The sequence below is a fragment of the Cherax quadricarinatus genome, chromosome 5 (genome assembly GCF_038502225.1).
Source record: "Cherax quadricarinatus isolate ZL_2023a chromosome 5, ASM3850222v1, whole genome shotgun sequence".
Lineage (NCBI taxonomy): Eukaryota > Metazoa > Arthropoda > Malacostraca > Decapoda > Parastacidae > Cherax > Cherax quadricarinatus.
In genome coordinates, this window is record NC_091296.1 from 24,546,615 (window position 1) to 24,571,882 (window position 25,268).

The 25,268-nt window shown below is 38.9% G+C and overlaps 1 protein-coding gene across 2 annotated transcripts in view; it reads right to left on the reverse strand.

Annotated features, from left to right (window-relative positions):
• LOC138855427 (uncharacterized) overlaps positions 1-23,396 on the reverse strand; it is an 801,190-nt gene extending 777,794 nt beyond the window's left edge. For both annotated transcript variants that reach the window (XR_011394664.1, XM_070104721.1), the window contains exon 1: positions 23,041-23,396. Coding sequence is in view for 1 of the 2 variants with exons in the window: in XM_070104721.1 (XP_069960822.1) it covers positions 23,041-23,079 (39 nt within the window). In the remaining variant the exon portion in view is untranslated. The remainder of the gene's footprint in view (positions 1-23,040) is intronic.
• Positions 23,397-25,268: the final 1,872 nt, after the last annotated feature.

Below are 25,268 nucleotides of genomic sequence, written 5' to 3' on the forward strand. Positions count from 1 at the left end.
TCAAGCATCCCTGTCCTCTTCTCTTTTTTAATAAATGTATACAGGAGAAGGGGTTACTAGCCCATTGCTCCCGGCATATATATGCAAACAATCGCAGACGGGCGATCTTAAGTATGCAGGACAAGCCACGGGGGGGAGGGGGTGGATCTTTAGCTTTGTCCTGCATATATATATATATATATATATATATATATATATATATATATATATATATATATATAATAATAATAATTATCTTTCTTTTTACACATACATGTACAACGTATACAGGCCTGTCTAGTTGACATCAATGACATATTAATATATAGAAAGCTCTTTGTGTATGCAGAGCTTTCCGGGCAAATTAGTTCAGTTTTGTCCGCGGTTGCGACTCGTACCACTTGACTTACACCCAGGTACCTATCAACTGTTGGGTGAACAGGGACAGCAGGTGTCTTAGGGAAACACGTTCTGTTTAAACCCGTACCGGGGATCAACTCACGGACCTCCATGTGTGAACTGAGTGCGTTAGCAATCAAGGTACGGGAACAGTAGGTCATTTGCAGTAATAAGGTAAGGATGGGTTCCGATAATGACCCTTGAGCGACATCGCTTCCCACTCTTTGTTGAGGAAGTTCCTCGTTATTGCACTCTGCACTGCTTCTCAGGCATTTCCTTATCCTTGCATGTATATGCGTGTGTCTACATGGGGGAGAGGGTGTTAGTGTTAGTGTGTGTGTGTGTGTGTGTGTGTGTGTGTGTGTGTGTGTGTGTGTGTGTGTGTGTGTGTGTGTGTGTGTGTGTGTGTGTGTGTGTGTGTTCACTAGCGAAATATTAAAATAATGCAAAATGAGAGAGAGAGAGAGAGAGAGAGAGAGAGAGAGAGAGAGAAACATACACACACGCGTTCATTTTAGCATTGTATGCTAACGAGAGCCGTGATGTAAGTTATGAGAATGATAAGAGCAGAGGCCGATAATGAAGATGAAGAGTAAAAACTAATGATAAACATGGTCGAGTGAAAATAATCTGGGAAAGAAATGAAGAACGACATTAAACGCACAAACGCTACATGGCCATCATCTTTATTTCTTAATAACCAAGTTTTCCATCTTAAATTCTTTTTTTTTTATATATATATCAGCATCAGTCCCATTTATCGCCTTTATTTTTTGTGTGTGTATTTCCCTCAGTCTCATTTCTCTCTTTATTTGCGTCCTTCTCCTTGTTCATCTCTCACGTTCCTCAGCATCTTCTTTTCCCTCGTGTTCTCATCCATCTTGCACTCCTCATCCCCCTCCATCCCCCCAACCTATCATCCGCACCTATCCCATCACTGTTATTCTTATCTACATCCTTCATTTTCAACTTCTTCACTGACATGAGAGTTCATTCTTTCAGTTTTCTCACAAGATGTTTCTTTTTTTTTTCTACCAACAACATCCTGCTGTATCCATCATGCAAGAGAACTCGGTCTTTTTAAACCAACTTAATATTTCTTGCCTTCTGCTTTCTAACTTGCTATACGTGGGTGTAATTTCACGTTAACAATCTTACCTGTTACCCTACGCACCTATTTTAACATTTTTCATTCTATCCTTTACATTACTTTCTACCTGATCCCACATAATTAATTTTTAATTTCTTTTCATTGACATCTCTTCCTTATTTCCCTCTCCATCCCACCTTTCACTCGCTCTTCTCCTCTTTCTGACTCGTCTGCTATCCCTCTTTCACCTTGTTTTCCTATTTCATTTCTGCACACTTATTTTGACGTGGCCATTCTTTTTGTGCTATGTAGACCTGTAAGCCTACTAGTAAATACTTAAAATAACCTCGATTAAAACCTAAACTCGGGTCTTAGTCATTGATCAAATCACATTAACACCAGTCAGGAAAATCTTCCCATGGAATTCCCCCGATGAATAAAATATTCTATCTCGCTAATTGAATTTTTGTCGCCTTTCTATTCGTCATGGCTCTATGGAACACTGACTACTTCTAATCTTCCAGCAACTGGCCTAGGAATTTTCTCTAACTAATCTCTCCTTCCAATTCCCCGGCCTATACCTAGCAGCCTATTTAATTTTACCGCCAATCTTACCCAGGTTGCGTGATTCCCTGTATTAAACTCGTGTGCTGGTTTCCTTTCCCTTTGGCTCTCACACAATATCTTTGTCCAGGCTTTCATTGAACCATGATGGATGGAGCCAGGAACCACGAACCTTAGAGGAGAACCCCCGACTTATTGCTTAGGGCAGATATAGGTCTTCTACGTACTGGCAACAGGCATAAATCCTTTTCTGGGCAACACTGTCGAAGCAAAACCGCCTCGGAATTTATGTTGATGTTGATAATTTTGTTAATACGATGATCACAAAGGCGGATACAAATTGGTGCTTAGGAAAATTCAGTGATGGGATACGTTAAATGCTGAAGCTGGCCTCCGTGACCCCTAGCATGGCCATCGACATGAGCATGAAACCAGGCGAACTGATGGACGTGAGGCAGATAAGGTCGGGGATGCCGAAAATGAAGCTAATAGTATTGATGGTGAGGATGATTGTGATGACACCACAGATAGTGATAGAAGCGCGAAGAAAAGAGGAGGATGAGGCGGCAGTAGAGGTGATAATAGGAATAGATAGCTTCTTGTTATCAGCTTAGGAGAAGATGATGGCGTTCGTATTATTTGTAGTGGCAGATTACAGAGGGGTGTTGGTAATTGACGGAGATGGCGGTGCGACGGATTGACTGCGACTCCTCGGCGGGAATACAACTTAAGTACCGGAGATGATAGCGGTGCTAGTGGTGTTATAATTGCACTTGCGTGATGAGCAAGTTGGTTCTGTTGGTGTAGATATATGATCATCCACAAACACAGGTGCGGACTCACTAGCGTGAATTCGCACGCACTGGCGCACGCACACAAACGATTCTATATGATATATATATATATATATATATATATATATATATATATATATATATATATATATAATATATATATATATATATATATATATATATATATATATATATATATATATATATATATATATATACACACACACACACATACGACCTAGGTAGTAGGTTGGTAGAGAGCAACCTCCCGGAGATGTGCTACCGTCCTGTCAAGTGATTGTGAAACGGAAACCTGTAATTGTTTTACATGATGGTAGGATTGATGGTGTCCTTTCTTCTATCTCATAAAAACTTAAGATAACAGGTAAGTATGCTACTTTTACTTGGGTCACACTACGTATACATGTACATGCAAATGTATACACACTCGTCCGAGTTTTCTTATAATTTCTTAAGAGTTTTTGTTCTTTTTTATATTTTATATCCATGAGTAAGTGGAAAAGAATTCTTCCTCCGTAAGCCATGCGTGTTTTAGGAGAAGACTAGTAAACTCTTTTTCAAGTAAAAATAACTGAATGTAAAAAGGAAATATTTTTTTCTTTTTTTTTTCTTTTTAAGTCACTCTGCCTCGGTGGGATGTGACCGGTGCATTGGAAAAATAAATATACATACAACAGATATTCACCAATCTCTTCAATATTCAATATGAAAACTTCCTCCAGAAATAAGGAAATGGTTGGCAAAGCTTTTCAGAGTAGCAAGGAATTCTTTGTCACATCAACCAGATAAACTCCACCAACACCCAAACACCGAGCAGAAATTAACCGTTGTCTCCGACAGTACCATACAAAAGGTATTTATCAGTAAGGCGTGTGCCTATAAAGGAATTTGGGATAGCCGACAGAAAATCGCCTACATGAGGGCCTCTCACTGCCAGTACGACTGTTATTAAGGAAAATTGGCCAGAATGAGGAATCTATGAGTATCTCAGTGACTGACTATTAATGAAATTTAGGTCGTGAACCCCAACATGTGATTAGGTTACGTTAAGATTCCACAGGAAACAGGACAATTGTTTCCTGACGCGGGACTTAGTCATATGATGATGCACCACTGGAGCTTTTTGGTCATCTGACCAAGTCCTTCTACTGTCTTGCAAGTGCAACCGCTTTAAAAATTTATATTAGTGGTTAATATTGTGATGGAAGCGGTCAGGGAAAAATCGTTGCTACTACCTCGCTGAACGCTACACGGGAAGACAGGAGCGCTGTGCTCCCTTGCGGACACCTGATCAACGGTAAAAATAAACCTGCATGGAGAAAATAAGGTAAAAGCAACACTTTATTTTTCTTCCGACAGTCTTCAAGAATGGACAAGGATTCGCTCTAGACCTACTGGTGTCTCGTGGTTCAGCTGTTATGAGTCTCGACTCATACAGTGAGGGAAATGGGGTTCGATGTCCAACACAAGTATAAACGTTGGGAATGTTTCCTTATACTTGCTGCCCCTGTTCACCTTGCATCAAGTAGGTGCCTGGATGTTAGACGACTGGTGTGAGTTACATCCTGAAGGAGACTGAAGAACCCTAATGGCATCCTGCCTTTACTATTTTGTTTGATTAACCCTTCGGGTCAAAAATCCGAACAAATTCTTCTGTATGTATTGTGCTCCTTATCAACATACAGAGCCAGCAAGGACTCTTCACTAAGTAATGGTTGAGAAAATCCATAAGGAACAAGTCTTCCGTCACTCGAAAAACGAAGAACGAGAGGATATGTATCTACCACATACAAAATACACATGGGAAGTGACAAAATAGAGAAGTATATACCAAAAATATACCATAACAGAGATTGCATGGATAAAAATTACACACCCAAAGTATATTTTATAAGCGCACAGTTGAGACAAATGCAACAAGAGGAACGACGGAAAATAAGAAAATGGCTAAGAACGAATATATTGGAACTTGGAGTAAAATGGAAAGAAAACATCTCAAATACCATAGGAATCTAAAAGTACAAAAAACTACTGCCAAAACAAAAAAATCAATGAGAAGTTTAAAAGAGAATGGAAAACTGCACACTTATGTTCTTATGTAATAACACAAGGAAAGATGCGGACGATCTCGACATATTCCAAGAGGTATTTACGAGTAAATAAGAACAACTAGCAGAGCTGTGGAGAAAGTATTATAAGATATATAGTATGACAGTGAATATTGCTGCGACAAGAACAGGTAAGGAAGCACCGCAAGGAATTGGATACGATAAAAACAATGGCTGATCAAGATATTGATCAGTCATTGGATATTGTGGTAGAGGGATGACGCCCAGAGTAATCTATCACTATACCACATTTCGATTAAATAAGGATATAGTTATTGAAATACTACTAATATAAAAATAACAAAAACGAGTAGCGCATGAAGATCAAAACTACGCGCTGATATTCTTCAATTAATCAACATTAATGGAGAAGATCCTAATGAAAAGGAAAGTAGATCACGTAGAAACTAAAAGTTTCAACACAGACCAAGAGCACGAGTTAACGGAAGTAAAATTATGCTTCGCCAGTGTAAGACGATGGTGGAGGACAAAAAAAATTCAAAGCTGGGAAGATTATGTTAGGTTGGATTACTGTCTATTGATAAAGAGCAATCAATTATACAACAACCCCATTCAATGAAATATGACATTAAATGAATAGAAAGATTTGAAGCACAATCAGAAAACGTGGACCCACCGAGCACAAGTATACAGATAAATAATTGTTTAAAGCTCGTTTAACAATTACTCGTTTACCAACAGTGAAACGTGGACTACAGTTAAGAGGATGAGCTGACCATCACAAATAGGTAAGTATACAAAGAGGAAGGCATTAAACGGAGGAAATAATGGCGATCAACAATATATATGGATTTGAATGTAGATTTTTCGAAGCCCAAGATGGTCAAGAAGCATCAATTTATTGCTTTCATGGGGAGCGTTAGACCCACAGGGGTCATGCAGCGCCAAGCGGGTGGGGGGGGGAATAAAGGGAGAATGGGAGGTAATGAGATTCAATCCAAGGAACGGGAGGGCATGTCCAATACCATGGATGAAATAAAAAAAGACTCCACCGCCATCAAGGTCCTTCATGGCGACAGGCACCAAACCTCTTGATGAATGTCAGGGTCAAAGACACAGAATGTGATTAGTCTAAGTCCTGGCTGCGATGGTTGCCTCGCAGCAAGCTATGTATTGCACTACACATTCTGTAGTGTTTACAGCGTCACCCATCTGTCTTAATTTGGGAAGCTTCTTGCATGAAAAAAAACAGTGTCAAGCTTACATTGAGATACGCAAGAGCCATTGTATAAGTACATTCGTATTTATGCTCTTGTGTACTGAATTCAGCCCAGAGATTTGCACCGAGGATAAAGAAAGATCACAATGATGATTCTTCAGAGATATCTAGCAATATGTGAAGCTAAGTCGTGCTCATTAAAATAATAAACCCGACATTAAGCACTTACTAGTACCTATTTTTTTATCAGTATATAAAACTGAATACCTCTTTTACAAATGCACTGCCCAATATATAAAGCATATCGCCTAATTACAGAGAGAATACGCCAACTTTCCACAGACAATTTTAGCGGATGAAGAGGACAGCTGCTTCGAGGATTGCGTTCTCAGGATGGATGAGGAGTCTCACGTAATTCTTCAAGGCCACTTCGAGTTGTCTCTTATAAGAAGAAAAATGCTCCTCACGACCAGCACTTTTTGGGGCCTTGACTTTTTCAAGACAATCTCGTCTACGTGACGGAGGCGACCCGCCGAGGAACCGTGTAGGCTGTAAGTTGTATGTGATGTTGTGTTGCAGATGTACGCTGTATATTGCATGTCATAGTGTAGGTGTAGATATAGGCTGTATGTCGTATGAGAGGTCTGTATTACGTACGTTATGGTGTATTGCAAATGAAGGCTCTATGTTGTATATGTTGTGCTGTAGGAAGCTGTTGCATGTTATGTTATATAGTTGTAGGCTGTATGCTATATGTCATGTTGAGCTGTGTCTTATGTTATGCTACATGTTAAGTTCTTACCCGTTTTATTTTACGTTGTGTTTGAGGTGTTTATTAAAGAATATTTCCATGTCTTCATGTTTTTCTCGTTATGTGGATGTTTTGCTGAATTTCATATTATTTTTAATTAACAGTGATATTGATGATGTTCTTGTTATTATGTTGCTACTGCTAATGGTGATCCTCTCTTCGTCGCTAATTTTGTTAGTGCCGTTACTGATGCCCTTACTGTCGTGTTGTCGTTATCGATACTGTCATTAATAACGCTATTGCTATCGCTGTTCCTGTCGTTAATGCTTTAGTGTTGTTTTTGTAAATATCGTTGATGCAGTTACTGTAGTTGTTGATACTGATATTGTCATTATGCAATTACCATCACTATTTATGATGTTAAAATCGTTAATGTTTTATTCCCGTTTTTCTTGTCATTTTTGTCTTTGTTGATGCCGTTACTGTTTATGATTGATTTGTTGGCGATCTGTTCAAGCCAGTATTGGAATTCAGCCCATGAAACCTGCCTTCCCATTTCTAGATAAATTCTTGCCTCTAGGTCTACAACAGGGCAGTGTTGTAAGCCGGTTGCAGGTGTAGTTGTATCTCTGATTAACAGGATGCTGTGGTAACACCCTTCACACTGGTCAGGCCCAACAATGTACAAGAAATGCGCATTTAATGATACTCTTAATGGGTACTTACCTTCGTGAAGTGTGGGGGTCTATGTTACTCCGGCAAAGATATCAGAGATGTTTGAATGAGTCAACATCTGCAACCACCTGGTAGTAGCAGCGAGGAAGCCGGTTACTGCCGTGAAATATTATATAATTCACGCTGTAATGTGTTGACGAATGTCAGACTGTTTCACTGTACTAGCCTAGTGTAGGTTAAGTGGCCCTTTAACTAGGTGGTCGCTATTTTGGCTCAGGCGGAGCTTCGTCATCTGCCACTTCACTCGTTTTTGTTTTTTTTGTTTGTTTTGTTTTGTGACTGAAGCCGGGTGCCCAGGGTGGGTAGCTGTGCCTGATCATTCACAGTAGGGCCCGGTAATCATAGGTAATAAGCTAAATTACTGTGTCAAACTCCTAGTTTAAAATACTTATAAGAAGTATTGTATTTTTACCCTGCAGAGGCTTCATTACTAGATGATTCTTATAAATTAAGAATGAACAAGGAAATGTGCAACATCGGATGTAGACATATGCTGAGCCACTGGTCGTCCTCTACGCCCCCTTTCCTTCTCCTTTCCCCCATTCTTAGGGGGTCTAACTGTTCGGGAAATCAGTCAAAGGTATATCGTAGGTATTACTGCTTGTTATTGCTTGAAAAATTATATCAATGCAATTATGTCATCAAAATTAGACATATGTGAAAAAAAATTGTACAAGGTCATTATCATAATAACGTCTATTATAATTATTTGCATATATTTCATTACCGATGGTATGCAAAAGAAGACAAGTTGATGCTTATCTTACGCAGAAAATGAACGATGGCGAAAGAATTTGCATATAAATGTGTACACTGGTGTATTCATGCAAGAGTTGTGCACGCACATGCACACACAACCGCACACGCAAACACACATGTAGTTATGTATACACCAGATTCATTATCCTAACAATGATTCAACTATATATAAAGTATTAAAAACAACTGTGAATATAAATCTCACGGCTTGAATAAAACATGCGCAACACCAGCTTTTCTTTACTGTTGAAAATATTCGCCCACACAGTAGGCTTCTTCAGAGACTATATCTGTAGAGAGCAGAAGCTGCACTCTTCACTAGGTTGAGGGACTGACCCCCCCTCTAAAACTACTACTTCAAGGTTGATGGATTGATCACATTATCTATATCTCAACTGTTGCTTCTCTCTCCACAATTAGTCTTTTCTGTATTTAACGGAAGAATTGTAGATAAGCGGTTCAGAAAACACACAGGTTGATGATTGGGTCACTTGTGCAACACTTGGGTATCTTTAGTGTGGAAATGTTTCGCTAGTCAGTGGCTTCCTCAGTCCAATACGGAGAACAGTGGTTGAGGATCAGAAAGAATTTGAGGTAATCAGTCCCTCAGACTAGAGTTGATGTGATCAGTCCATCAGTCTTGGTAGACTGGTACATACACTGCCCCAAACCAATTCGAACCATAAATTAAAGAAAATTTATCAATTTTGAATGTTTAATTAAGTAACTCAGAAGAGGCTTTTTCTAGTTATCGCACAAAGACTTGTATCCTGTATACACCGACACTAAGTTTGAAGTTGATCAGAAGTTGCATTCTAAAGTTATTGGGGCTGAAGGTTACAAACCAATCCTTTGAGGAATTAACAAATAATCCCATTTAAGCCTGAATATCATTTTCCAAATTTAAATAAAGCTGGCAAGTTAGCGCGCACGCGTATACACACACACACACACACACACACACACACACACACACACACACACACACAAATATCCGAATACTTCGCTACGTAAGAGGCACTAGCATTCATCTTTTGAAGCTGATGAATTACAACGAAACAAATTTAGTTAATACAATTAGCAAATTATAACTTACCCAAGCAAAAAATCATCGCAGAGCTTTTTTTTCGATAAAAAACACCAATGCCAAAGGACTGAATCTGACCAAGACATGCATTCCACAGGTACTGCATATATATATATATATATATATATATATATATATATATATATATATATATATATATATATATATATATATATATATATATATATATATATATATTTTTTATTTATTTATAAACCTATGAAAGGGAACTTGCGCTTGCAAACAGTTGCAAACGCAAATAGCTATACACACACACACACACACACACACACACACACACACACACACACACACACACACACACACACACACACACACACACACACACACACACACACATACACACACACACACACACACACACACACACACACACACAGGCAGGCAGGACTTCAAAGAGACCTGGGCAGGCTGGACACTTGGTCCAGCAACTGGCTTCTCGAATTTAACCCCGCCAATGTCATGAAGATCGGGGAAGGGTAAAGAAGACCGCAGACGGATTATAGACTAGGTGGCCAGACTGTAAACTTCGCTCAAGGAAAATGATCTTGGGGTGAGTATAATACCCAGCACGTCTCCGGAAGCACACATCAACCATATAACTGCTGCAACATATGGGCGCCTGGCAAACCTGAGAATAGCGTTCCGATACCTTAGTAAGGAATCGTTCAAGACACTGTACACAATGTACGTCAGGCCCATACTGGAGTATGCAGCACCAGTTTGGAACCCACACTTCATCAAGCACATCGAGAAATTAGAGAAAGTGCAAAGGTTTTCGACAAGGTTAGTTCCAGAGTTAATGGGAATGTCCTGCGAAGAAAGGTTGAGGGAAATCGGCCTGACGACACTTGAGGACAGGAGGGTTAGAGGAGACATGATAATGACATACAAAGTACTGCGTGGAATAGACAAGGTGGACAGAGACAGGATATTCCAGAGATGGGGCACAGAAACAAGGGGTCACTCTTGGAAGTTGAAAACTCAGATCAGTCCAAGGGATGTTAGGAAGTATTTCTTCAGTCACAGAGTAGTCAGGAAATAAAATAGTCTAGCGACCAGCGAAGAGGCGGGTCCAGGAGCTGTGAATCGACCCCTGCAATCACAAATGAGTACACAGCCAGCGAAAATATGATGATGACAAAATATTTCGATGAAGTGGATAGAGACTGGCTGTGAGATGCGAGGAGAGGAAGCCCGAGGACACATACAATAGCAAACGATGCAGATGAGCCATAGGAACTTAGGCAGTATTTTTTCAGCTTCTAAGTGTTGAGTGGAATGCGCTAGATGAAGAGATGGAGGCAAACGTACACAATTTTAAAAGCGGACATGATAATAGTCCTGGAAGTCAAAAAAATCATAGAACCCGTCGACTGGAGTATAGAGGCGGGGCCAGGAGATATCACTTGATTCCTGTATAGCCAGCATATGCAGAAAAACATATCTAAAATTTAGCAGGTTAATTTTCTACTACTCATTTGGGAATAAGTGCGATAAACATTGCAAGGTCTTTGATCCCAGGGAAATAGTTCTGAAAGTCGTGAAGGGCACAACCACGCATCGTAAAATATATTAGTTATTATTTCACTCATCACTCCTACAATATTAATAAAAATCTGGCAACAATATTTTTTATATATTTTTCTGACCAAGAGAATAACAAATGAATAATATAAATTATACATAAAAGTAAATAAAAAGTAAATCCATCGTGGAGCCCGGTTAAGACATATTAATGCATTAAAGTCGAATATATTATAAATTTGAGTAAAAGTAAATCGATGGCTCTCCCCCTTGCTGCCCCAATTCACATGGATCATGTATTTACGGCGATGCGGAAGCCGACCAATATCTACACGTTTTTAACTGCTGCGAAACCAAGAGCTGGCACGCAAGACACAATAAAGTCAACATCATAAAGAGGAGCCTTACTACAGCTAGATGCCCAGCCGAGAGAGAGCCCCCGATCTCTAGCAGCCAACAGTACTCGCAACCCCACAAACCACTCGGATGGGATCACCATCTAGCTATCCATGTTTGAATGGCAAGCTTTTAACATAGGGCTATGCCTGCGTGTCGACGTTGGCTGACACCTACATCCGTCACAGTTTGGGCAACAGGGAGATGCTGCTGATTTTAGTACAGAGACAGCTCATCTGTATCTTCTCCCAGTGGGATCGGAGACCCTGGGATCACGGGGAAAAAACTGCCACATGTTTCCTTAAAGAACCTAAATAAAAATCTTATATATATATATATATATATATATATATATATATATATATATATATATATGTCGTGCCGAATAGGCAGAACTTGGGATCTTGGCTTAAATAGCAACGCTCATCTTGCCATATAGGACAAGTGAAAATTTGTGTATGCAATAATTTCGCCAAAATCATCCTGAACCTAACGAAAAAAATATATTTCACTGTGTTTATTTAGTATTAAATTATTGTAAACAAATCTAAAATATATTTAGTTGGGTTAGGCTAAAATAAATTGTTCTTGTTATAATAAGGTTAGGTAAGTTTTCTAAGATTCTTTTGGAGGAAAATTAATTGTTTTTACATTAACATTAATGAAAAAAATATATCTTTAAACGTATAAGAGAACATTTTAGAAAGGTCTTAATTTTAAATGAGTTCTTGCTAATTGACCAGTTTTACATATTCGGCACGACATATATATATATATATATATATATATATATATATATATATATATATATATATATATAATATATATATATATATATATATATATATATATATATATATATATATATATATATATATATATATATATATATATATATATATATATTTCTCAAACAGCTTCAGGGAGAATATTGAGTTTTCCCTGAAGCAAGTTTATTCTTTTCTCTGAGGATGAGGGTCCCTATAACAGTTCTAGAGGTGGTACCTCCCTATATTTAAAATAAATAAATATATATATATAATATATATATATATATATATATATATATATATATATATATATATATATATATATATATATATATATATATATATATAGATATATATATCTGACTAGGAGTGAATTATGAATAAAATTTAGACCACTGTTAATGAAATTGCTTAATTATAAGGCGATTACGATATTTGTAAAATGACAGAAGCAAATTTGATATTGATAGTAACAAATTATTAAAACACCTGAAATTGGAATTAGTGAGTTTAATAAAATAAAAATAACTGATCAAAATTTCAAAAATTGCTAGGCTTAAATATCGGATTAATTCGTACTTCTGAGAAGATGTGAGGCTGATGGGTAAATTCTTTTGTTTTCATCTTGGTGATGCTGAAGGAAAACAGCCGTCTCAATTTGCTCCAAGTTGTTGATGACAGGTTTGCGGCCGTTCATCTCCTAGAGATTTGTGCCTGTATTCTACCCTGAGCACTCGCTCATTCACGATGACCAGCCAGTCTTCTTTCTTTCCCCTCCACATTCCTCCCCCGCCACCCTCCCCTTTCCCAGAGAGACTATCCCCAAAACACAGTTACAAATGGAGAATGGAGGTAACTGGTGGCTACAAGAGGCAAAGAGAGCGGGACACCAGTCTTTACAAAAATAAAGGAGTTTCTATATATATATATATATATATATATATATATATATATATATATATATATATATATTAGAGAGAGAGGGGGAGATCCTTAACCTAACCTTGTCAAACCCTGTATGAGAGAGAGAGAGAGAGAGAGAGAGAGAGAGAGAGAGAGAGAGAGAGAGAGAGAATTTGGCATAAACTATAATTTAGAAAAAAAATTTAAAAATATAAAATAGATCCTGTAGTGTGAGAAATTGAAATATATAACGGGCTGTAATCTACCTACAACCGGCTTAGACTAACAGATTATAAACTGACTAACAACTTTGAGGGGACACTTTATACATTGATAATGTATTGTTAACATGTCAAGTTATAAAATGCATAAAAGTTATTAAGGCGTAAATGATGCACAGACATTTTAAGAAATACTGTTACTGTATTATTATTGAAGAATTGAGACACTTATGCAACACATGGGAATCTTTAATGAAGAAACGTTTCGCCAGTGTGACTTCATCAGTCCAATACAAAGTAGAAACAGGAAAGGAGAGAAGGAGTTCGAGGTAATCATTCCCTCAACCTGGAGTATACCCTCTCCAGGTATACTCCAGGTATGACACACGAACACTGTGAGACTTAACATACAGAAGACGAGTCCACGTACGAATAAAACAATAGTTAAAGTGTAAAAAAATATGAATAAAATAATTCACTAGCAGTTACACCCTAGAGAATGATTTAATTAAGCACTGAATATCAGTATTTAATTTGTAAGAATATTAGCAACATTTTTATTCCCAACTTAAGAAAATGTGTGATGAGCTACACATCATTTAGTTCATTATTAAATATTTATAGATATGTTACATTACTAATTGATTTAAGAGTTATTAGATCAAAATATGCAACTAAATATCGAAGGATGACTTTTTGAAACAACAGACTGCGGGGAGAACCTCGAGTTTTCCATGAAGTAAGTTGTTTTTGCTTTTCTCCCAGGATGAGGATCCCCAGCACAGTTCCAGAGGTGGTACCTCATATATATATATATATATATATATATATATATATATATATATATATATATATATATATATATATATATATATATATATATATATATATATATATATTATATATACATACAAGCATACACAAATTTACAGGAGACGGATACGAGCCCTACCATAATACCCCCGCAAGAAGATGAGAAGCAATCAGTGTGGTGGTGTATGTCTATGTATATAAAGGGGTGTCCCCTTCTATACGCACCCAGTGCTATACAATAGGACTCATCGTCGGGCGAGAAGTCCCATTGTATACCATTGTATGGCCTCACCTACTCGCAACACTCCACTCTTTCTTACTCCTATACAAATAAAAAAATTTCCCTCAGCCACAAACACAACCAATCCTCCTTTTGAATTGACTTGACACTCCCTAAAGACTCCTATCCAGCAGGAGGCAAAGAAGAAAAACGAACTTGCAGATATACTCACACACGAGTCCCAGGTGCTAACCAGTAACACCTGGGACTCGTGTAAGTGATTAGAGTTGCCTGGGACCCAGAATGAGAAAACTTTCAAAACGTCAATAATAGCCAATCAACGATACGAAATGACATGTAAACACGAAATAGGCATTGATAATGTGAATCCACAACTTCCTAGAAGTGTTCCTACACCTAGGAATTATTAAGAGACATGCCTAACACATAACAGGAATTTATTTATTCATGCTCCTGAAATATTCCAGCTTCAGTTATTTAAAACTATCGGAATAAGTAAAAATGCAAACATGTATGCTGCAGTACAGTAAGTGATATTAGACTTAAAGTTATATGTACATAAGCTCTATCCATTGTAGGCACACGTGCACTCGATCTGTCTCTCTCTCACACACACACACACACACACAAATATTGTGTGTGTGCGCGCGTGTGTGTGTGTGTGTGTGTGTGTGTGTGTGTGTGTGTGTGTGTGTGTGTGTGTGTGTGTGTGTGTGTGTGTGAAGATAAGAGGAAGAACTAGAGCAGATGGAAAATTTTCGAAGGATAGGGAAATACTCCGATGAATAAACAATGTCCGACCTAGCTAGCTTCCACGTTACAACTAGCTCGAAACAAGATATTAAGACAAAACCTATTTTAAAGAAGTGCAGTGTATCACTATGTAGAGGTGTGACAGTGTCTGTGGGTATAGTTATCGGGCTAATATTGAGTATTGGTATTAGTGCATATTGGATCATTTTGGTGCTATCATTATAGATCTAGAATTGTGTATTGGTACTGGTAAAAAAATGACACTGTCCTCTCCCTATTACTTTGTGTATCAGGATCGTGAGAGGAAATACAGAGAGCAGTTGAAAGATCATGTAAAAAGTGTCAGATATAGGAAAGGAAATCAAAACTCGGTGGAAAGAGGAGGAAACACTCAGCCTTAAGAAACCTCTAAAATCTCACTCCTTGCCCACATCTAAGGAGGACCAACTCAAGGATCACCCTTGCCCTTTTCCCTACCAATTAATGACTATAATCCTAACTAAGACTAGTTTTCCCAAGGTATCAGGGCATGAATATGAGGGCAATAAAAAATGACACTATAGTGAAAGCAAAAGGATGAGCACAGATGACAAAAGCAAAGCTACTAATGGAAGAGTTCAAGTACATAGTAATAGACTGGGAAAACTGGAACCCTCATGGAGACCAGAAGATGCATATGGTGAAAGAAAACTTATTGTCAGCACGTCAAGGACACAAGAGGAGATGAAAGGTTGAGCCAGTAAAAATAAATCTAGTAATTTACCATCGATGCACCCCATACATGTGAAATATAATATGAAAGGTTTATAGCTGCTACCATTAATACAGTAGTGAATACTGAATACCCTGCGAAAATAAACAGTGAGGGAAGAAGAGCAGATGAGTGCTGGAAGAAACTAATCTGCAATAGAGGAAATTTTAACTGATTAGAGAATTCCTGAATGCAGTGCTATGGGAAAGGGAACTGGAAGGGAAATCATTGAATGAGATGGGCTACCTAGCTAGAAGTGACGATATAGCTAGAGGGGAGCTTCATTCCCAAAAGAAAATAAGTAATCACAGAAATTGTTGTTCAACCAAAGATATAAAATAAAGGCACAAGCGAATGGGAAAAACCACAGAAAGTGAGTGACAGAAGAAAACAGAGAAGTAAACAGAAGAGCCAGAAGTGAATATGTAAGGATGAGAAGAGAAGCTGACGGAAATTTGAGAAAAACAGCAACAAAAGTAAACTTTGAACTGAAACTATTTGACATTCACATAAGAAGATAAAGTCAAGTACAAGAGCAGGTGATATGACTGAAGGAGGAAGGCAGAGAGCTCAAAAAATAAGAAAGTATGTGAAAAGCTGACCAAGTGATTTAAAGAATTGTAAACAGAAACAAGGGAACACCAGACAAAGATAAAAGGTGGTATAAACCTTGGTAATAAATACCGACAAGTTGGTTTAGAAAAACACGTAAGCAAACACTATGACATATTTATTAGAAAACGTTTCGGTCCTGGGACCTTGATCACTTCTCAGATCAGAAGTGATCTAGGTCCCAGGACCGAAACGTTTTCTAATAAATATGTCATAGTGTTTGCTTACGTGTCTTTCTATACCAAAGACAAAAGGTACACCAAAGGGGTCTGTATACCACAAACAACAGTCAAATATGTGAAAAAACGTAAGAGCTAGATACATCAGAAACATTAAGATCCAACATAGTGTCATCATGGGTTCTGCAAGAGGAAGCAGAAGCATTATTAGAACCTTTGGCTCTACAAGTCAATTTGACTCAATTTAAACAAGACACTTTTAACAGGACAATTACCCGAGATCTGGAAGACAGTGAATGCTGCCGTAACATTTAAGAGAAAGACAGTAAACATTAAAATACAGAAGAGTATCACTAACATGAATACGATAATCAGACGAGTGGTGAAACACTTGGAAAGAAGCTGTTTCAAAAATAGTAACTATCACAAGGAGGGATGGGGGGGAGGGTTGAATGCATATTTCGAACAACAAGGCATTTGATATATTTCATGAAACTGGGATAAAAACTTTCCAGAACAGCAGGAATAACACGGAATGCGCTGCAACGGGTCAAAGAGTACCTTATAAAAAGGTGATGGAATAACTGACTGAGAAGAACTGAGAATGACAAAGTGTAACAAAAAGGGTAGTGCAATGATCGGAATTACTGTCAGTACTGTCCCTGGTATAAATCAATGACTACGCCGAGAGTTTGATGTATCCACGTTTGTAGACGAGATGAAATTGATGAGAAGGAAAACCAATGCGGACAAGGCAAAAATTAACCAAACGAGATCGAATCAGATATATTCTTGTTCACAGAGGATGTTAAATTAATAAGAAAATAAATGAAGATGATTTAAAGCTACCAATGGATCTGAAGGAATGGTTAGACATGTGGCTACTTTAATTCGACCCATCAAATGCAAGGCTAAGAAAACTGGGGAAGGAGCGAGAAGGCCGGAAACAATATATATACTGTAGGAAGAAAGCCGGAAGCCTCATTCCAGGAAGACCTACGGGTTAGCAGGTTAGGTTAGGTTAGGTTAGGTAAGGTTCGTCAGGAAACAGGACAAATGTTTCCTGACGCGGGTCTTAGTCAGATGATGACCCGCCTTTGGAGCTTTGTCTTTTGGTCATCTGACCGAGGCCATCGGCTGGCTTACCAGTCCACCCCTTTAAAAATTATGTCTACGGGTGAGCTCATAGCAACAAGTGCGCACCAACCGAATATCTATAGCAAATACTTGAATCTACAGCTTTCAGAAATCTAATGCAACAATCGTTCACTTTGCTATATACGCCATACAGTATATCAGTCCTGTCTTAGAATAAGCAGCACGAACATGGAACAATCATGTGATGGGGCATGTTAAGGAACGTGACTACTCCATGAGCTAAGGGTAACGAGCTATGGGGAGAGGCTTGAGGAACCGAGTCAGACGACATTACAGAGTAGAAGAACTAAGGGAGATGCTATGATAAAGGCACACAGTATACTTAGAGGAATTGATACGTTGGACAGAAACATACTATTCGAGAGACAGGAATAGCACTGAAAGTTAAAGACACGGATGATCAACAAGGATATCAAGACGCATTCCTTCAGCCACAGGATGGTAAAGCCGTGGAATGACCTCGATGAAAAAGTACAAAGGGTAGACTACATAAGTTTTAAAAATAGATATGACAGGACCCACGATGCTACGAGGTGGGAAATGCATCAGGTGGCAACACACACACACACACACACACACACACACACACACACACACACACACACACACACACACACACACACACACACAGCTGGTTCTGTGTGTGTGTATTATGTTAACGCACCACAAATTAAAAAGACAGAAATTTTTCAGACGAATAAGATATGAACTACGAAGACAGATAACTACTTTTAAGTATATATACATTTTCTTGTTGGAAAAATTAGGAAAAAGTGATCCTCAACAGGGAGGCTAAGAGGCCATAGTCGTAAACTTAACAAGAAAGAAAAGTTGTGAAAAAGATACTAGAAAATATTTCTTCATAAAGAGAGTAGTAGATTGGTGGAAGGTTGAAGAGTTGGCGTGTGCTACAACTGGTGCAAACTTAAAAGAAAATATAGGAAAATTAAATAAACTTCGAAAATGAGATTCCTGGAAATTAGCTCTGCTGATATAGCTACATGGATACGTTTATCTGGAGTTTTTATCTGGAGAGAGTTCCGGGGGTCAACGCCCCCGCGGCCCGGTCTGTGACCAGGCCTCCTTAGGTCAGTGTCCCAGGATGCGACCTACACCAGTCGACTAACACCCAGGTACCCATTTTACTGATGGGGAACATAGACAACAGGTGGAAAGAAACACGTCCAATGTTTCTACTCTGGCTGGGAATCGAACCCAGGCCCTCACCGTGTGAAGCGAGAGCGTTAACCACCAGGCCACCAGAATACATGCAGACATACAAACGTAACAAATCGACAAAATCTAGCAACTTTCTAAATACAAATGTAAACACACGCTCGCAATCATTAACACGTTCCCCCTCCCCGCTACGAATGCCAAACAACAAGTAATCCCCCCTTCCCCTGTCAATAAACACAACCCCCCTACACACACAACCGAGCAACACACATCAACAAGCAAAACACACCTCACACACCCTCTCCCCAAATAAACACGTTTGCTCCACATGTTTGCTCCTCCGCATACCCCCATCCACACGCATACACCGTCACATAGCCCCATCCATACACATCTAAATACTTCCCACACCTTCCAGCGTGCACACACATAATTCCACATACCCCTCACACATACGCCTCACCCACATACCCCGACAGGAGTAGTGAATGACAGGCCTGCGTTATCAGCTAAGAGAGCGGCTGTCACGTACCTCAAGAGAACCTGATGGAGAGGAACGAACAGGGGGCACAAGTGGGAGATGATGAAAGGATGAGGCAAGTAATGGCAAGCTGACACGCGAGCAACTAGCGAGGGTGAAGAAGAGGGAGGAAGAGGGATTGAACTAAAGGAAGAGTAGAAGAGTTAAAGGGATGGAGGGACACGAGAGCTGGAAAGCAAGTACGAAAATGGCACGAGATTGATGAAGACGGAGGATATGAGAGAGAGAGAGAGAGAGAGAGAGAGAGAGAGTGGGTGTGGGGGGGGAAGATGTCAGAATAAAGCTATTATACCACCAGACGGGCGGTCATCACCATTCTCACTCTGGCTGTATCCATCTTAACGCCATCACTATCAGCTATCCTCTAGCACGTGGAACACCTCCCAGCATATAGACAAGAGAAATCTTGCCCACTGACCGTATGAGAGTTTTCACTCACGGATGTCTACACTGCAACCCTGTTTCCGATATGCATGTTACATAATGTTTAATGTATTATGCACCTAAAATTCAGTGTTTTCTCGGAAACTAGAGCTAATAGTTAATCAGGTGAATCTAGAACAATAAAGCTACTGTTAGGCAGAAGTTTAGAAATAAGGTAAGGTGGGACAAAAAAAAATTAAGCTTCAAAAATAAATGTAGGAACTCTCAGTGTAAATCATGTACATCAAAATTAAACGTAACAAAAACAAAACAGATTGTAATAAAGTTGGTAGAATTACCGACAATATGTAAAGTAAAAGGACACAAGTGCAACTAATGTGACATTTATTGTGGCAACGTTTCGCTCTCCAGGAGCTTTATCAAGCCATGGCTTGATAAAGCTCCTGGAGAGCGAAACGTTGCCACAATAAATGTCACATTAGTTGCACTTGTGTCCTTTTACTTTACAAAAACAAAACAAAAAATCGCACGAGAGAAGTCATGGAAGAAGACTGGACTCCCGTGCAACAAGTAGAATGTTGCATTACTTATCAGTTCCGAAACGTTTCATTGGCAGTCTAGTTTTCCTTTATAGCTCATCAATGATAAAATACTGTGTTCTGATTCGTAACTTCTAGTAAAAAAGAAAAAAGAAAAATAGAGTAATAGGCAATGTTACGAGGACTAAAACTTGTTATCAGAAGAATAACTTATGGTGCAATTTAAGTATTAAAGAGCAGAAATGAGAGTATGCATGTACTATAACCAACCACATGTAGTTCGGTGGCTGTGTTCCGAGAAATAGATCCCTTAAGTCCATTCCACTGCTCCTTAATGATCTGTGAGAGGTATCCTCTATCTCGTACGCCCAGCCTCCTCTACCTCAATGCACGCTAGAGGAAGAGTGAAGCGTGGCCATAAAATTTTATAGAGGAAAATACAAAGATATGCATTTTTGTGCATGCTTATGTATGCTTACAACTATGTATGCTTGTATGCAGTGGCGTGTGTTCATAAGCAGCAAGGTAAGCATTGCTTACCCTAGAAAAATGCTGCGTTTAAAATTTAAATTGTTTGGATTAATATTTATCAGTTAGCAGCATTCTCAATTTTTGCAGTATATCAGAAAGCCGAGGAAAAAAAATCGAACAGCTACTTAAAAAAAGAGCCTTTTGAGGATATTTAATCATGAGTGAAGGGAAGATTCTGAAAACTAGGCAGGAGGTAGCGGCGAGCTACGACAGATTGGTTTTCCTTGATTGATGACACTGCAACTTTATACTCCCTAATTACTATCCTTGGTGACGTACATAGCTTTAACAACTAAATTTTATTGCCGAAATAAATAAATATTCGTTGCAAATAGATGGGTCGGTATTTTATGTTTGCAATTTGAGTAAGGAGAGAGATGGGAGAATGTCTGTGATGGTACGGAATTAATGGGGTGTGGGGTCAGTGGTCCTGAGTTACGGGGGTAGGTGGTTTGTGGTCCTAAGTTGCAGGGAATCTGTGTTCCTCAGGTCCAGAGAGAGGAAGGGGAGGGGGGTGAAAGGATATGTGGTTCCGAATTATAGGGGGATGAGAATGGAGGATCTGTGATGTTGAGTTATAGAACACTGTGGAGGGCATTTTTTTTTAACTAAACAAAAAGTGAATATATCAATATTGTGCTGCTACCCTGTGCTACATGATAGCTACACCGTGGGAACAAAGCTCGCTATGTTACTATCATATACCATCACTCAAGACGGGGCTCACACAAGGTGTTGTAATTTGTCAGCCTGAGCTGGGATACTTTAGTAAGGCAATGAGGATACCGTCAAGTATTCTAGCAAGGGTCCAGCATAGCTGGAGTTACTATCATTTAGAAATTGCCTTCTCTCAGAATAACCTATCCCATATACAGGAGAAATAGCAAGAAGTGATGGCAAGAGACAGTACATATAGGGTGCCAAGGAAAGAGAACGATAATGAAGGGAGAAGAGGCATATAGTTATCATAACGCAGCAAATCCAATACATACGTATATACATTAATTGATAACAATACGGAGTCAATAAAAGCGCATATGGTCCTGAGGTATTGATGGGAGGGGGTTGGAGTGTCTTTGCTCCAGACGTGCAGAGAGGGGGGGGGGATTTATCGTGTCCTAATATAAAAATGGAAGGCATCTGTGGTCCTATAATAAGAATATCTTTATTTCTACAAGTACTATGCAAAGTATACAGTTCTACCTGACATCAATGACATACTACTATATAGAACCGCTTGTTATGCTGAGCATTTCGGGCAAATTAGGTCAGTTTTGTCCCAGGATGCGACCCACACCACTCAACTAACACCCAGGTACCCATTTTACTGATGGGGAACAGACAACCGGTGTAAGGAAACGCGCCCAATGTTTCTATCCTCGCCGGGAATCGAACCTTGACATTCGCCGTCTGAAACGAGAGCGTTAGCCACCGGGCCACGGGGCACAAGTTACATTTAGAGGACTCTGTGGTCCTGAGTTTCAAGGAGTAATGGGTGTGTGGTCCAGAGATATAGGGGAAGTGTTGGCGGTCTACGGTCCTGTGTCAGAGGGGTGGGTGGTCTGAATATCCTGAGTGACTGGTTATATAGATGTCATTTACCATGAGAGGAGGTGTGTAGTCCTTGGTTACCGTCTTTGGATGTTTGTAGTGACAGGAAGGGGATGAGCATTCCTGAGTCCTAGGAAAGAGGGAGGGGGGGGGTGTGGTCTCGAGTTAAAATGGAGTGGGGGTTTGTGGTGCTGATACTGGGGTAGTGGGGGAGGGGGCTCTCTTTCTCTGAACTGGAGGAAAGGAATAAACAGTTACCAAAAACATCATTGGCTTAGTACAAGATTCAAAGCACAGGTTAGCACCGTTACACATCCACATTATATGACTGGAGGATGATGACCCTCAGTAATAACAACCGTGACTGATGACCTCATTATGTACACTACTGCACAAATTTGTTGCATTACATAAAAAAAATCTTAGCTTCGTTACACTAACTAGACGCTATACATTTTTTGGATACCATCTTTAACAAGGGGGATGATAATCACGATACTTACCAGCGGCCGAGTTGTATCGTTTGCTTGCACCAACAACATATATGCACTTCATATATCGGCTATAATGAAAAGAAAAAAACACTAAGATGAATTACGGTACAAAATAATGTCATTTCTCACGAGCACTGAATATACTTTAGACTGTCTTCACTCGTACAACTCAAATACCTCATTATTGTCACTTAATTTTCACAAATATCAAAGGTTTTGAGGAGCTGTCAGCGTTCACGTACAAGCAGAACTATTGTTATACCACTCTCGTAATATATTTTGTATATAAAAAGCAAGAAACACACGTTCCAACACTGATAATAGATGTTAATTGACGAGGCGTTCACACGCTGGTTGACACAACCGCTGTCTCGCAGCACTGAACGTGGGCGCAATGTCTCACAGATACATACATGTTTTTAAAGTAAAATATCTACATTGTATAGTCATTTTTAATATTTGTCCTCGTTAAAGCATATAATTAGGATACTAGTAATACTATACGTTATAAAGATTACATAACTACAAGTGGGCTGCGTATAATCATCTTTCGAAAGTTTTGAGTCAGCTGACTGACACTTTATTACGTCATTGTCTGGTAAACTCTTGAAAATTGTGTTGTGTAGGGTTAGGCTAATTAATCTGGCATCTGAACACCTCCCATTTCCCAGCAGTATATGACCCTAGTGGGTTTAGCGCTTATCCTTAATTAATAATAATAAATAATATTAATAATACTAATAAAAATAATGGTAATAGTAAGAAGAATAAGAAGAGAAAAACAAAGAAGACGAAGAACAGGAGCAACAACAATACCAACAACAGGAATTTCCTTTGCTGCGCGATCCGAGATTGTAATCTCATATTGCAAAGCACGCGATACTAATAGGGAAGAGTGTTGCATAAGATTTTAATGAAGTTAAATATTGTTGTTGAAGATTTTAAGCGAGGCAAAAGAAGTATTCACAAGTTTTCACAAGGGGACAAATAGTATCCCAATTTCAGTAAAAATGACAAATTAAAACAGAAACACACCCTCATCCATGCACACCCTCATCCATGCACACCCTCATCCATGCACACCCTCATCCATGCACACCCTCATCCAAGCACACCCTCATCCATGCACACCCTCATCCATGCACACCCTCATCCATGCACACCCTCATCCATGCACACCCTCGTCCATGCACACCCTCAGCTATGAAGTCAAACTGAACAGGCATTCTCTTGGAATCCTATACAGGAATATATCCTAAAATACAGCAGCACATTAAGATTCAAGGCACTCAGAATTTGCACCATCGAGTTATCAACGTTGAAGAAGAGTTGAAAGCCACTCGGATGAGACACGCGCATGAAAACCGTCATTTAAATTTTCCTCATTTCCTTCTTAAAAAAAAGGCAAACAGATCTACACAGGGAAAAATTAATCCAAATTTTTCATTAAGAAGGCTGACCAATGTTTAGGGATTAAGTAAATTTTATTTAGGTTTCGGGTACATACCATGAATCTGTTTACAATGGTTTTGAAGACACGGATGTTGGGGTCATATACAAGTTTATTATAAAGACTTAACCAAGGATAACCCAATAAGGTCAAACACTGTGATTTATAGCTGAAAGAACATCTTTATTGGATACCTTCGTCACTCCAAATGATACAAGAGAATGAGAGAACACGTAGTTAAGAAAGCACGTCATTGGTGAAGATCAGGAGGAAGCGTCTGATCATTTAATTGTTGTATCACCTGGCAGCAGGGAATCTACTTGTTGTGGTATACCTGTATGGGTTGTTGAGGGATATATTTGCCAGCTCTTTATGTTGTTGGAAGCAGCGGTTCAGGAGGAAGGCGTCAATGTAGATGAATTCTGCTTTGTTCCAGTGATAAAGACCCTTGATTGGTCAAGACTAACTCATAAATTATAAAGAACGAAAGTAGCGTTGATGATGCTGATTTGTAGTGAACCATATTAAATGGTGATGCACAAAATACATGTAAGTTTAGAAAGTATCGGAAGAGGTACTATAGTAAAAGAAAATCGTTCATTTACCTTAGGATGAGCGAACGATGCCCGGGCAATGTCGTTTTATGCTAGTGATGAATAAAAACTAACTAGATCTATTTCGATCACTGCATAATCAGAAAAAGGTATCGTCGTATCTCATAAGCTTAGTCCCACTTACCTCAATACATGAAAAAGGAATAGTATGGGATATGACGAAACTTTCTAAT